Here is a 15,349-nt window from a genome sequence, read left to right on the forward strand (position 1 = left end):
TGACTGCCCTTCCCGCGGGGGGTGGGGGGAGTGCCCCTCTGCGGCTGAGCCCTCGCGCTAAGCCGGGGGCCCCCAAGCGGCTAAGCAGGGGCGGGGGGGGGGGAAGGGAGGGAGGGGGTCCCGCTGTGGGTCGAGTCCCGGAGCTGGCGAGCAGGAAACACCTGGCGGGGCCGCGGATGCAGCCTACGCGTGTTTCCTGTCCGGCTTCCGCCCCCTCGGGGAGAAGAGAGATGGGAGGGGGGATGTGGGGGGGGGCGTGGAAGGAATGGAGGGAGGCGGGGCTCGACCCAAAGAGCGAGAAAAACCCCAGCCCTGAGCCGTGGGGACTGATGCATGGCGGGGGTCCGCGGAGTCTCTGCACGTGTTCGGCTGCTCCCTTCCCTGCTTTGGTCCTTAGTTTCTCCGGAACCCTCTGGTTCTGGGAATCTCTACCCGTGGTGGAACTGTGTCCCCAACTGTGATCGCCACAGCCACTGCCTCCCTTCTTAATAAAGGAAGATTGTTTTGGGAAGTAAACGTTTTATGGGTTTGGGCTCCTGTTTTATTTTTGGTAGTCACTACAAGTAAAGGTACTGGCAAGAAAGATTTCATCTCATCCCTGTCACGATCTTTCTGGGCCTTGGTTTCACCATCTGTAAAATGAGGGGATTGTGTAATCCCTAAGGTCTCCAGTGATTTCTTTGTCATAGAGAACTCCTCCGTGAGGGGTGAGGATATTCACCCTACCAATACAGGTAGCCACCTACCTGTCTTTGCAATTGATAGTCTCAAAAAAGTGATTTTGCTCAAGGTCATATAGCTATACATGTCAGAACATCTTTCTGGGCTTCCAGGTCTGCTCTCTATCAACAAAACCATAATGCCTCTCACAATTGTCTGTGTGTAGGTATATGTGTGTGGAATTTCTTTTTTTTTTTTTGTCCAGACCTGTGATTTCTCTGTGTAGAGAACTCCCAATATAGTGAGAGTTACCTGTGGGCACTGAAAAGTTTTGTCCAAAAACCATGGTCACATAACTGGGTCAGAAGCAGCACTTGATGACTCCAAGATTGGTTCTTGATTCACAATTCCAAGCTGCCTCTGAAGTGTCTATAAAGGCATGCACATGCACACACACATGTGACAGTGTTTGAGTAGGTTTGTGGGTATGTGTGTATTTTCGTCTGTATGTATGAATATTTGGGATACATTGGTCTATGCAAATAATAGTGTCAGTGACTGGGTATCAGGGGAATTGGGAATCATTACCCCTTCTCCCCTACACCCCAACAAGAATCCAGCCCATTACCCACCTGGTAAGGTGGTGTTTAATCTGTGAAAGGAAGTAGGGCCCAAAACTCAAAGAGTTTTCTCCAAATCACAGAACAACTTGACAAAGAAACTTTCTCCAAGTAATTTGAGGGGAGGGAGTTAAAAGTTGAAAGTTCAGGGGAGTGCCTACTTCCAACTCCCCTACTTCCCTCCTAGCCCTGGATCCTGCCTTCAATTCAAATAGAGAAAAGCACCTCCCAGTTAGATTGTCCATCATTTCCTCAAAGTGTGTTTCTGAGGTTCCTTCTTCCCTAAGATGAGGTGAGGCTGGACTAGAGTTAACCTGGTTGTGTGGGAAGATCACTAAATTTGGAGTCTGAAAGATCTGGGCTCAAAAATCTTCATCCCATCACCTGTGTGACGGGTAAATGCATCCCCTTCTCTCAGACTTAGTTTCTATAGCTAACAAATGAATTATGGAATAGGACTCTAAGTTCTCTTACAGTTCTTGAAGCTTAGGCCTCAGGTGGGGGTGGGGGGATGGAGGTCAGAGGTGGTGGACAGAGACACCCTGGAAAAATTCCTTCTTGGGGCTCCTTCCCCATCCACCCCAACTCTGTGTGGGGGAAGGGAAGGAGGCACTTGACCCATGCTGTCTCTATGAGCCTTCTCTGGCTTTTATGTATCTGTTTGTCTGTCTACCTGTCTATCTAGGGATGTTTTCTGATGTATAGCCTATATCAGATTGCTTGCTGTCTTGGGGAGGGGGAAAGGAAGGGAAGGAGAGAGAGAAAAAAAAAAATTGGAGCTCAAAATCTTATAAAAGCGAATGTTGAAAACTATCTTTACTTGTAATTGGAAAAAATAAAATACTATTAAGTGGATGTTTTCTGGCTCCAAACTGAGGGGGGAAGACTAGAGATGAGTTCCCATCCAAGTGTCCCTGTGGGGAGAGAGGGGAGGGGGAAGCTAGAAAAGACCTAGTACCCAAACAGTGTAACTTCAGGGACCCCATGTAATTTCTCCTCATCTTCCTGGGGCAGGGTTGGTACTAAGGAATGCAATGATGCCAGGAAGCCCAGACCCTTACCCCAGGGTTTCCAGTCTCCTGGGACAGCTTCTGAGGTCACTTTGGCCCCCTGTGGATTCCCCCACAACCTTAGCACAACAGGGTGGAAGATGGGATTGGAGGGTCGAGGAGAATAAAGTCCCAAGAACCCTCTCCTACAGTGTTCAGGGCCCAAAGACTGGAGGAACTTGGAACACTAGGGAGGAGAGATTTATTGGGGAAAGGGAGGGTGTTTAAAGAAAGAGGAACAAAGGCTTATGAGGGGGATGTTTGAAAACCCAGTCACAGGATCTGCAACTTAGGAAGGAGACTGCCCTTCCTCATCCATCTGGACCCACAGCCATGAAAACCATGTCACTCCACAATAGGAGGAGGGAGTGTTGAAGGGGATTTGAGTGGTGTTGGGGAACAAATTCAGCTCATCACCAGATATCCCAGAACTCCCAACCCTAAAGGGCTCAAGTTGAGACTAGGAGCTATTGGGGGATGGGAAGTAGAGACCGGGGAGGGGTAAAGCATCTTTAGACACTTCCCCAAACTGGAAGGGCCTCGTGGTGCCTGAGCTCAGAACTTTACAACACCCCCACTACCTCCACTCCAAAAGGGAGCCCGGTGTGGTGGAAAGAACAGTGGAGTCAGGTCAGATGACCCTGATTTGAATACTGGGTCTACCAATTATTCTGTGACCTTGGACAAGATCTCTGGCACTCAGTTTCTCCATCTGTAAAATGGGGAGAGAAGTTCTATTTGTCTTTAAGGTTTCTTCCAGCTCCAAAATCTGTAATCCTTCCTCTTTCTTCCACTTTAACTAGTGGGGAAAGAGTCAGAGAGAAACTCCATGTAAGAGCAGAAGGGCTTATTTAGGGGAAAGAATTCCAGAGAAGAAAATCACTTGGCCACAGTCATATACCCTGTATAGTTATTGGCCCAGTTGCTGCTCAAACCCAGTTCTCCTGACCCCCAAATGAAAGCATTCCACAATGCATAAAGTCATGGGGAACTCAGACAAGTCCTGGGGAGCCAAGGACACTGGGTCCCCCAAAGGAGATGGGAAATAATAATGATGGTTGTTCTTTAGCTCCCACCTGAAGTCTAGACAACAGTCAAATGGGCAGGGTCTTGGCAACCTGGTGCTTGAAGATCCCTGCCCATTTCCTCCAGGGTCGGCACCAGCCCAGAATCCTTATCGGCCCTGGCCAGGCAGTCCCTAGGCCTTATCTGCCCCTCCAGAGCATCCTCCGCCTCCGGGGAGGAAACCCGCCAGAGGAGGGGGTGGTGAAGAGGGCGGGCTGGGAGGGATGGGGGCGGGGGCCACAGGAGGCAGCGTTTCCTCTGAGCAGCACACTGAGTCAGGGTGGAGGGAGCCTGGCTGGACCCAGCGGCTGGAGGGGGCAGCCCTGGAGGATCCTGGAGGCAGTGGGGCTTGAGGGTAAGAGTGGGAAGGGGTGAGGGGTGGCACACATCGGGTGGAAGATGACTTTGGGATCTTAGACCCTGACCTACAGGGCCTGGAACCATCAGACCCTGGCACACATGTCCTGGGACTCTCAGGCCATGGCACATAGTACCCTAGGCCTCTTAGACCCTGATACACATGTCCTGGGGCCCTCAGACCATGGCACATAGTGTCCTAGGCCTCTCAGACCCTGACACACATATCCTGGGACTCTCAGGCCATGGCACATAGTCCCTAGGCCCCTTAGACCCTGATACACATGTCCTGGGGCCCTCAGACCCTGGCCCAAATGTCCTAGGTCTCAGACGCTGGTACACACACCCCTGGACAAAGAGAATCCTTACCCAAACTCCTTTGGATTATTTTTTAACCTCCTTTGGATTCTAACCTAACTTTCTTATCAGGCTCTTGATTCTTCCTCTAGGACTGGGACCTTGAGCCCCATGTTCCCTGCCCCCAGGGAAGTCCCCTTCTCCCACACAGAGAAGAGTCTGATCAGGTGAAACCCATCAGAAGGAAACTGCAAAATCCAACTATCAACCCCCAAAATCTCAGAATCAGCCCCCAAGATCAAAAGCTGGAAACCACAGGCCAGACAGATTTGCCAGAGAGGGCTTTTTTCTGGGGTTCATGTGTGCTATTCTGAGTCCCCATTGGGGGGGCAGGGAACCAAGGGAGCCCCAGTACTCAGAGAGTACACTGCACGTGGCTATAAATCTTTGGTTAATGGGAAAACTGATATGCATAGGGGTTTGTGGAATAGGCCTGCCTAAAATCACATAGGAAAGATGAACCTCAAGGGCAGACCCCTGACTTCCTGTAACCCCCTGATTTCTCGATTCCTCCCACATGTTTACTTCTGGGGCCTGGTATCCCTTAGCTACTAGTGTAGTGTAGCTGATCCTGAAAATTCTCTGAGCCCCTGGGGTTAGCCTCCTGAAAACAGAACCATGCCCTTCCCAGATCCCAGGCCACCCCACACTGGTGAAAAGAGTCCTTTTTTGTGCAGTCAGGAAATACTAACTCCACCATTTGAATCTTGCTTCCGACACAAGTTTGAACTAAGCCTCTTTGAACCTCAATTTCCTCATCTGTAAAGTGGAGATGATAATATTTCTAAGACCTACCTCATGGGTTCACTTTAAGGCTCCAATAAGATCATGTGTGTCAAGACTTGAAGTCTATATAAATACTATCATTATAATCCCTTCCTTCAGGCTACTCAGCTCAAGGTAAACCCTTCCACCTTTCACTCACTCAGCTGACAGCTGTGGCTTCCCCATTTCTCCTCAGCTACTAGGTATTTAGACCATAATTAGGATCAGAGGAATTCAATCTGGAAGAGCCAGAGAGATGGTCTAGTCCAAATGCCTTCTTTGTTTTATAGACGAGGAAATTAAGGTGAAGGAAATGCAAGTGATTCTCTAAGGTTATCCTAGCAGTAAATAGCAGAATGAAGATTAGAATCCAAGTCCTCTGACTCCAGGCTGATGGCCCCCAAATATAAGTAGTTTAAAGGATCTCTGACTGGAGGGGAATCTAGAAATCATCTGGTCTAACTCACTTTGCAGCTGGAGAAACTGAGGCCCAGAAAGAAGGGACTTGCCCAAGTAGCCCAGCTAGTAAGTAATGCAGCTGGCATTCAAATTCCAGTCCTTGGCTTGGAATCTAGTGCCTTTTTCACTTTCCATTTTCTGTGGGTCCCCAGTTTGGGAAAGGCTTGGGATCTGAGTATAGTGTGTCTCAGGGCTTGGGAAACAGTGAAGATGGAGGTCATCAGACATCATTCCCTTCTTGACTTGATTCCCTCCTGCAGGTGAGCACCAGTCCCACTGAGGGGCCATCATCCTCTGAGTCCATGTGCCCTCCAAGGGGCTCTGTGAAGCTGGGCCACACCATGATGGAGAAGCTAGAGGCTGTGCCTACACTACCCTCCTCACTCCCCTCCCCAGCAGCCAGCAGCCCCTCACCTGTGTCTGAGCCTGAGCCTGGTACCCCACAGGATGGGGACAATAGTCACCCTGCCTCATCCCCAACACCCCCCAAGCTGCCTCCCCATGTGCCTGTCATCAGCCTGGGCCACAGCAAACCACCAACCATGGCCACCACTGAACTCACCACACCTCCCCCACTGCCCTCACTAGTCCCGCTTTCTGCCCTGACAGCTGGCCCACCCCCACTGGCCTTGGGGGGCCTGCTCCCGACACACTACCACCCACACCCCTTTCTAAGCAGGTCAGTCTTGGGCTGGCCCTATCTCTCCTAAGGGTGGAAGGGGGCCTTAGTATTGGGGGAAAAGGAACTGGGGGGAAGGGGGCACATTTTGCCTACCCTGAACCGTTGCCTTGGTGTCCTGGGTCCCTAGGCCTCGGGAGGGGAGGGTGAGAGGGTCAGAGTTCTCATTGACCCATGTCCCTCTCAGCGTCTACATTGGCACCACTGGCTCCTTCAGCATCTTCCCCAGCAGCCGACTGAAGCGGCGGCCCAGCCACTGTGAGCCTGACCTGAATGAGGGTAAGTGTATGTGTATGTTTGTGTATGTGTGTGTCTGTGTTCCAGCTCACTCTTGAGCACAACCAAGCATGTCAGCATAGGAGTGTGCATAGCTCCCCCTTAAATGGAACCAGGAGGCCCCCATCTCTCAGTCTCAGCACAGTCACCCAGAGGTAGACAGGGAAATCTTACCAATATTGTCACTTAAGAGTCAAACACAGCAGTGACAGTCATATACAAGTAACCACCCCAGATACAGCCATACATAGTAACAGTCACAGAGACAGTGACAATGACAGAGCTTCACACAAAAAGAATCACAGCCACATAGAGAAAACCACACAGTGTCATACATAAACAGCCAGGCAGTGATAGCCATACACAGAGAATTCAACTTTTTTTTAAGTAACTACTATGTGAAAGGCATATATGCCAGGTCCCAATAATACAAAGACAAAAAGAAAACAGTCTCTATCCTCATGAAGTTTGTATTCCACTAGGAGAATGCAACATGTATACAGATAAGTAGGTTTAAAAAATGATTTAAAGGAAACCTAACAACTGTATAATATAAATTTATACAAAATATGTCTATTTAAAAAAAAAGGCCTGAGTTAGATCAGGGAATAGTATCTTAGATGTAATAAGCATTTTGAGCAGGGATTGAATGACCTTTTGTTCTAGGAATATTCATTTGGCAGCTATAGAGGGATGGATTGGAGATGGGGAGAGACTGGAGAAAAGGTAACCAGTTGGGAAGCTAATTGCAACAGTTCAGGCCTGAGAGGTGATATGGCCCTGAACTAGGTTAACAGGGAGGAAGACAGATACTAGGGATGTTGTGGAAACAATGGTGAGTCTTACCTTGGCAACTGGAATTAAAGGGGTAGTTAGATGGACAGTCCTGGATAATACCTAGGTGGCAGCTGCACAGGGAAGCCATGCCCAGTAAGTCACTCAGATACTGCACAGATGAACAGACTCACACACAGAATTAGTCATACAGTCACAGATACCTCATGTACAGACCAGTTACCCATAACACTGCTGAGAAAAGCAAGAATCTGTCCCACAGAGCCAATAATTATACATAGTAACCACCCCACTAGAAGCATCCCCCATCCCCCATACAGGTGTATTCCTGTCCTTTCTAGCCCTGATATGCTGTGCTCCTATAACCTGGAAGGATTATCTACATCGGGGACTCTTAACTTGGGGGTAGTACGTGAACTTGGATACATGACCTTTATTTTCACTAATCTCTAACTGAAATTCAATTATTCAAATATCTTCTTCTGAGAAGGGATCCCTCCCTAGGCTTTACAAGACTGCCCAAAGGGTCCACGACAAAAAAAGGTTAAGAACTTAGATGTGCCCAGGAACCCTGCCGGTGGCGAAGAAGAAGCCCTAACACGTAATTCCAGGACAGGAGAGAGGATTGGCACATACCCTGCAGGGAAGGGCAACATGGGTTAGAAGTTGGTAAATCAGGTATAACGGTGGCCCATCCCAGGATAAGAGGGAGCTGGAGGTCTCGATACATCTCCTAGGTCTAATCCTGGGGTTCAAGGAGGCTGGACCTGGGCAGCCTGAGTCCTCAGTGTGCTGTAGCCTGCAGGTGGTAAGACACTGGCCGACACCCCTCTCGTGTCGTTTCCTTCGCAGGGCACCAGCCCCTGAAGGTGGCTCGCCGCGTGTTCACCAACAGCCGCGAGCGCTGGCGGCAACAGAACGTGAACGGGGCCTTCGCGGAGCTGCGAAAACTGCTGCCCACGCACCCTCCCGACCGGAAGCTGAGCAAAAATGAGGTGCTCCGTCTCGCTCTCAAGTACATAGGCTTCCTGGGTCGTCTGCTGCGGGACCAGGCGGCCGCCCTGGCTCCGGCCCCGACCCCAGTCCCGGTTCCGGCTCCAGGTCCGGCCCCAGCTGGGGTGGCTCCTCGCAAGCGGGAGCGCAGCGGTGCGAGCGTGAACGTAGGCGAGGGCACACGACGGGGCCTGGGGCGCAGGGCAGAGGCCGTGCACTCCCCTCCAGCGCTCCCGCCCACGCCTGCTTCCCCTCACCCAGATGGAGCAGAACAACACATCAAGAGCGAGTGCTCTCTTCGGGGCAGGACGGCCGTGGGATGCGAGGCTCGGTGACCCCCGCGGGTAGGGATGGGAGGGATTCTACAAGAGGCATCTGCGCGAACCCCAGGAAGGACAGCTCCCCAGAGAAGAGAAGGGGCCTCAGGAGAGCAGACCCTTCCCGGACTGCCCTAAATATTAGCAGCACCGCCCCCTCCTCCCCGTCAATCCCCAAGATCGAAGGAATCTAAGTGGGAAGAGGGAAGAGCGATGTGCAGGGGTCGTCAGTGGAGAGAAATGGGTGCCTTGGTTGCTGGCGGGGATGGGGCACTGGTCTAGGTTGCCCCATTCCCCCAGGTACACGGTCCAGGGAGACATCGAGAGGGCATCCAGTGTCTCCAGAGGTCGGGCTCTGACGTTACTTCTCGCCCCCTTGGCTATCCCCACTACTGGCGGCTTTAATTTGTTTTACAGACCACCCAGCCCAGGAGCCTAAATGTCCTCCCGGGGGCACGTTTCTTTTGGGTTTGGAGTACAACAAAGAGGACATCTATATAGTGCCTCATTATTCCCGCCGGGCCGAAGCCTTTGGAAAAGGGGGGCGGGACGGGGGGGGGGGAGAGAAGGAATTAAAAAAATTTTTTGAACTATGTTAGAGCTGGAGTGGGATCTTAAGACAACTAATTTAACGTTCCTAGTTTACAGACTAGAGAGACAGCGTAGTGGTTAGAGGGCTGACCCTGGAGCCAGGAAGACCTCAAGGTCCTCCTCAGGCATTTACTGGCCAGAGTGCACGTCACTTAACCTTTCCATTCTTCGGGCAGCTCTCTATAGTCACAAAGAATGTGCCGACCTGCACTGACAGAGGAAGTTCTCACACCATGAAAGCTCAGGTCCAGAACCTAGGCCATCCGACAACAAAGAGACTGGGGTCTATAGGGTGGGCGAGGTCGTAAGTGGCTTCTCTCTAGGGCTGCAAATGGGGGTGAGGAAGGAACTTCAAACTAGCGGGGATATGGCCCTCCGCCTGTAGTTTCTTCCTCAGACCCAGGAGTTTCCCCGAACCAGTGGAAGGCCAGTCCCTTTTCTAAGTTCCCCAATTCCCTTTCTCGGTTGTTTGTGAAATCGCTTTAGAGCCTCAGGAGCATCACCCCAGTAATTCTGGAGGAAATGGGCGTTATCTTCACCCTGAGATCTGTTTTTAGAATTGTTTAGTGTGAAGTAAGGCTTTTTGCTCCCCTTGGAGAGTGGGGCTGAAGTACCCAAGGGCCAGAAAAGAGTCTCAGAGTGAAATATCCCAAGGTCGAACAGGTAGTCAGTAGCGGAACCCGGATTTGGACGTAGAACTCCAAACCCCAGAACTCCGGAAAAAGAAAAAAAGTTAAAAATAAAAAAAATTTAAAAATCGTAAAAGCTCCAGGAGACCCCCAATTTCCCATGGATCCACCCACCCTGCCCTCACCGCCCCCACCCTGCGTCCGCTCTCGCGAGGGTTCAAGGTCTCTTCGTCTTTGTTTTTTCTTTATTTCTTTATTTCACATACACATTAGCCATTCAATGGAGAAGCTGGAGAGAGTCAGGCAAAGATGGTGTAACAGAAGCGCAGTGACAGGGGCCAGGGCGGGAGAAGGGGCAGGGGAGGGGACGGGGAACATACGGGCTGGCTGCCTACCTGCATTCCGCTAGGACACTGAAAACCCAGAAAACAAAACAGACAGTAAACTACCCTTGTTTCTTATGTATCTCAGTGCGGAGACGGGGAAGGGAAGGGAGGGGGACCAGGCTGAAGGAGGAGCAAAGGGACGGGGGATGCTAAGGGGAAGCACACCAAATCCATTAGTACTATATAGAGATACTCATATATACTGCGTTTCTTAGCCTAAGAAGAAACTTGTTTGACGGGACGGGCGGCTTTGCTGTCCGCGATGCTGGTGCTGTCCGGGCGCATGGATCTCCAGGGAAGGGGGCATGAAAGGAAAGGGGGTAAAGGGCTATATAGTGCGGCTGGCCCAGGCTGGCGTAGGGAGTGGTGTCCCGGGGAGCGTCCCGGGGGTAGGGTGGGCTGGAGGCCCTTGGATTCTCCATTGGGAGGGGAGGGGGGACAAAGTCCTCTTGACTTTATTGCTCCTTTTTTCTGTGTGTAATTTTGTTCGGTGTAGTTCGGATCGGGCGGAGGGTCTGGATTGGGAATGGGAGTGGGAATTCATCTGATCATCTGGTCCACTCAGCCCCTTTGGGAGCCAGAGCTCGGCGTCCGCTCCACCAGCACGGGGGGGGGGGGGGGGGGGGGGGGGGGGGGGGGGGAGGGGGGGGGGGGGGGGGGGGGGGGGGGGGGGGGGTGGGTGGGTTGTGTTGCGTGTGTGTGTTTATGTGTGGGTTTGCTGATTGGGGGGGGGGGGGCCGGTGTTATTTGAGTTAGCAGGTTTGGTCCTTCCCTGAAGCGTCAAACCCTTTCCACAGCCTCCGGCGGGCGCTCTGTGCGGCCGGTCTGCCAGGGGTGCTGAGTGGGGCGGGGGTCAGAGGGGGGCGCCGGGGAAGGGAAGGGGAGAGGAAACTAACCAACTTGCAGAGCGCTCCCTGGACAATGCTGGTGTGGGGCAAGTTGGCGTCTGGCTCAAAGAAAGGCGCTCGAGGGGGTGGCGTCGGTGACTGGACACTGACCTCTGCAGGGGGCGGGGACAGGGGGAGGGGCCTCTGTGTCCGGATAGGGGAAAGGGGGTGGCCCCTGGCCAGGGGCCCCCAGGAGATCCGCGCCAGCCCGGGGCAGCCGCGCCCAGCCGCCGAGCGCAAACCGCTGTCCCGTGCGTTAACATAACAAAGGGCTATGCGTGGTTCCTAACGTGCGGTATGATACTTAACTGGTTCATAAACTGACGTATAATAGAGTTGGGTGGGTTTTTTTTAATGTACTTTATAATGTACAAAGCACCAGGATTTTTTTATTTTTTTTATTTTTAACTTTTTTCTTTTTAAAAATTTTCCTCTCGTCCTTTTCCTCTCTGATTCTGTGATGTTTAAATGTCGTTTAAATGTGGAAATCCTTCCTTCAGCCCTCCCACCGACCCCGAGAACAGACGGCTACGCAGGGCAAGCCCCGGATCAGCCTCGTCCACGCAGGCAAACGGCTTCAAGAAAGAAAAAAAGAAACAACCGAAAACGAACGAACGAACGAAAAAAAAAAAACGAAAAAAAAAAAACAAACGGAAAACCCACTTGGGCGTCGGTGCCCGCGCATGGCGGGCGGCCCGTTTCTTTAGTGTCCCCAGAGCCGCGAGGACATTGCAACAAAAATAGACTTTTTTCTTCTTCTTAACAATCTCTAACATACAAAGATAGGAAAACTCTCCAATGCATTGCACTTGGTTCAATGAAAAAAAAAGTTCATTCCCCCGTATATATATTTTTGTGTTTTTTTTAAAAGGTTTTTGTGTTTTTCTTTTTTTTTTTTTTCTAACAGTCCCCGCTTCCTGTCGCCACCGCCGCCTCCTGCCCTCAAACCGAAATGATGGTAATCAGGGAAACAAACGGATTCCATGCAAATCCCCACCCACCCCACCCCACCCCCATTGCCGCGGCCCGCTTCTATCTTACTCTACCATCCCCCCCTCCCCGTCCCCCAACCAAGACGACTCTAAGCTGAGACTGTCCTAATTTGGGGGTTCCCTGTACCCTCCCTTCACCTCAGACTGCCCCCCCCACCTAGGCTGGGCAAGGAGGTGAGGCACACGCAGCTGGCCTGCAGCTTTATACCTAGTGCGAGGAGGGAGCAGCTGAGGCTCCCCAAGATCCCAAGCCAGGGCCTGGCTCCGTGAGGTTAGGGACACATACAAGACCCAGGCACGGAGGTTTGTGCGTGGCAACGATTGTCTGGAGGGGAGTCCCCAGGAAAAGGGGCGGGTAGGAGTGGAGACAGGGAGGAGGCTGGACAGGCCAGCTTTAGGCTCTTCCCTTTCCTCTCCTTGCTGCAGGTCTGACCCTGTTTTGCCGACCGAACTGGAAAATCATTGCACTTTGACCAGGCATCACCCCTGGCCCCAGCCCGGCCCCAGCCACCCCAAGCCAGCTCCTAACACCACCCTGAGTTGGGAGAGGAGGCAGCATTTACTGGGAGGCCACAACCCCTAATTCCACCCTTCCTCTCTCCTCCCCTCTCTTTCCTGGTCCTTTTCCAAGGCTGCAGATAGGGACAGACACACTCCACTTTAAAATTTAAAACCCTCTTTCGACTGAGTTTAGGAGGTGAGGGCCACCCTCAGCTTTCCATATGGGTAGGTCTGAGGCTCCTAACTAGCTTTCCTGACCTCCTTCTCCTCAACTCTTCTTAGGGTTATCCTAACCTTTCCTGATGATGCCATCTACGCCACTAACCAATGCAAAACCACCAACAATAGAGCCCATGGCTCCCCCCAACCCAGTGCAATGTTGGACAGAGGCTCCCAACCTGTGCTTTGTGTTTCCATAGAATGTGTGTGAGAGATAAAAGAAGAGAAGAGAAGAAAGAGAAGAGAAAAGAAGAGAAGAGAAAAGAGAAGAGAAGAGGATAGAGGAAGAGTAGAGATAGAGACAGAGACCAAAGAGAAGCTAGGAGGGAGTAAGGCACAGAGAGAGAAGTCACACAGAGTGAGAAGGGAGTCCTGGAGAACCTAGAGCCTGTCTACCTATGGATGTTGTGTGGGCTTTGAGTCCTCTGGCCCCTGGCCCTTTGTCCTTGCCCAGCCCAAGAATATACCAAGTCAAGAGAGGAGACAAAATCAATTGGTTGACTTTGGGGCCTCTCTTCTTGGTCTGAGCCCATCCCTGGTGGGGAGAGGGGCAGAGAGGGGCAGCTTTCTAGGACATGTTGATTTCTTTTTTGTTCCCAATTTGATAACAATTTCCCAACTACAACAGGAAAAAAAAAAATACAGCTAAAAACTGGCTAGAGGAAAGCAGGGAAGGAAAGAGGGGGTGGAAGAGAAAAAGTGGGGGAGAGAGAGAGTAATCTCTGGAATACTAAACGAAGTACACCACCACCCAACCATTACCTCCAAAGGAACATAAATTGAGAGCAAGTCTGTGATCACAAAGCCTACCTAGGGTAGATGTGACTTAGCATCCCAGCCGAAAAGCTCTCAAAAGGTGGGCAGCCAGCTGTGAACCTGGGGGCTGTTGAGGCTGGCTCCTCCTCTCCTCCACTCCAGCTTCGGCTTTCACCAATCCAGCTGATGCCCTTGATGTTAGGCCTTTTGGACCAGCCCAGGAGAAGGCCACAGGTTAGGGCTATTAAGCCTCTCTGGTGATTTTTCCTGGGGATTATTTTTGGTGGGGGAGGGTAGGTGGAAGGACTGCTGGTGTCTTGGAAGAGCTGGGTTGGAGGAAAAGTTTAGAGGGTGAAAAGAGCAGAGGAGATACTTGTGGGAATGGGCTAGGTCTCCCTTTGCTCAGACACTTAGAAACTCTGTCTCTCCAGAATCCAAGGTCTAGTCTTGGTCTCACTCCTTCCCATCTCTTTTGGGCCCTGTCTCCAGGGGGCTGAGGGAGGAGGGAGGCCAATGTAGAACAATGGAGCATCCAAGGCAACAAAAGGGGGCTTATGGGGGGGGGGCGCAGCTGGCTGGTCCTGTTGAGAGCATTTCGACTTGTTCCTATAGACTGTACATAATGATAAGATGACATGAAAGCTATCTTCAAGGCTGGTGTGGGGTAAAAGTGACTCTGGGGAAGGTGGTGCAATATTGGGTTAGGTCTATTCCAGGGTCAGGCTCTGTATCTCTTCCAATGGGCTCCAGCTGACTGGCATGCCCCCTCCAGGACAAGTTCATATCAGAACTTAGCCCCTTCTACCCTGGTGCATAAGAATAAAAAACAAAGCAACTTCGGTGGTTCCAATAAGGCATCAGAGGCCTTACTGGATCACTGGCCAGGCCTAGCTCTCTGGGGCTCTCCCTTCCCAGGCCTTCAGGTCCTGGGTGCTAAAACAATGGAAAGAAGCCTTAGAAAGCACTTTACACATACCCCAACCAAGGTCAGATCAAAATCAACTGCCCATGCTGAAGGAATAGGACCAGGCTAGGAGGGGGGAGGAGCAAGAAGGGTTCAAGACCCTTGGAGATTTCTATCAAAACACCTCACTGAAGCCAGTTCTTCCAGCCCCAAGAGAGCATCAGGCCTGAGGTGTGCTGGGGAGGTGTGCTTTGTCATCTACCAAATAGACAACCTTGGACAGGAAGGGCAGAACTTGGGACCCTCCTAGCCAGGTTGGTGATGCATTGGAAAACTTTTCACCTTTCACTCCATTCCTCTTAGCTTTTTCCCGGGCTGTAGCCAGGAGACCCCAGTGTAGAATGTGCTTGTGTGTGCCTGTACATGCATTAGTGCTCGTGTGTGTGTGTGTGTGTGTGTGTGTGTGTGTGTGTGTCTGAGGGGGAAGGGATGTAAAGGTGGAGGGAGTGGACAAGTGACTGCTCCTTGTCACCCTTTTTTGTTTGTATTTGTTTTTTAAATTTCTGTTTTCCCCAGTTTTCCTTTCCTCCTGGCTGCTGGTGGTGTGGCTCCACCCCAGGCCCCTTCTTCTGGGTCCTGACAGCTGGGCTGGGCTCTGTGAGTGCCAGAAGGGATCCCCTGGCAGGAGAGGGTAGAGTGGATGGTGACTTTTAGATTTTTGCTTTTTGGTGGGGTGGGACTAGTCGGGCTAGGCTGAGCTGAGCTGGGCTGGGGGATATTTCCATGTCTCAAAATTTCTTCTTCCCCCTTTTTCCTCTTCTTTCTTTTTCTTGTAGATCTCGTCAGAGGAACCAGGACTGGAGAGGGATAAGAAAGGACAAGAGAATGAAAATGTGCTGGGGCTCTAGGCCAGATGGCTTCATGACCTGACCGCCTCAGCTAGTTTGCCCTCATCGTAGGGGCCTCAGTTCCCCTCCCCTCATCCCAGGGGGCTAAAGCAGTGATGCACCCTAGAAAAGAGTCACAAAATTACCACTCTATCTGGACCCCCCACCCCCTTCCCAGATGGCCCCCTGCCCCCAATGCCAGGGA

The 15,349-nt window shown here is 51.6% G+C and overlaps 3 protein-coding genes across 3 annotated transcripts in view; 1 reads left to right on the forward strand and 2 right to left on the reverse strand.

Annotated features, from left to right (window-relative positions):
- RAD23A (RAD23 homolog A, nucleotide excision repair protein) overlaps window positions 1-15,349 on the reverse strand; it is a 181,075-nt gene that overhangs the window by 23,166 nt on the left and 142,560 nt on the right. The gene's annotated exons all lie outside the window — the stretch shown is intronic.
- LYL1 (LYL1 basic helix-loop-helix family member) lies at window positions 3,619-9,748 on the forward strand. Its single transcript, XM_069082951.1, is given in 5 exon segments — window positions 3,619-3,697; window positions 3,700-3,749; window positions 5,593-6,011; window positions 6,199-6,290; window positions 7,935-9,748. Coding segments are annotated over 5 exon segments (1,116 nt in total). The 3' UTR covers window positions 8,411-9,748.
- The window catches only part of NFIX (nuclear factor I X), a 112,637-nt gene continuing 108,506 nt past the window's right edge, over window positions 11,219-15,349 (reverse strand). Inside the window, exon 10 of the mRNA XM_069082952.1 lies at window positions 11,219-15,114. Within this exon, the coding sequence (XP_068939053.1) occupies window positions 15,100-15,114 (15 nt within the window). The 3' untranslated portion in view covers window positions 11,219-15,099. The remainder of the gene's footprint in view (window positions 15,115-15,349) is intronic.

The sequence above is a fragment of the Petaurus breviceps genome, unplaced genomic scaffold, assembly GCF_028583685.1.
Source record: "Petaurus breviceps papuanus isolate PSGF00001 unplaced genomic scaffold, PetGlider_PUasm1.0 172, whole genome shotgun sequence".
Taxonomy (NCBI): domain Eukaryota; kingdom Metazoa; phylum Chordata; class Mammalia; order Diprotodontia; family Petauridae; genus Petaurus; species Petaurus breviceps.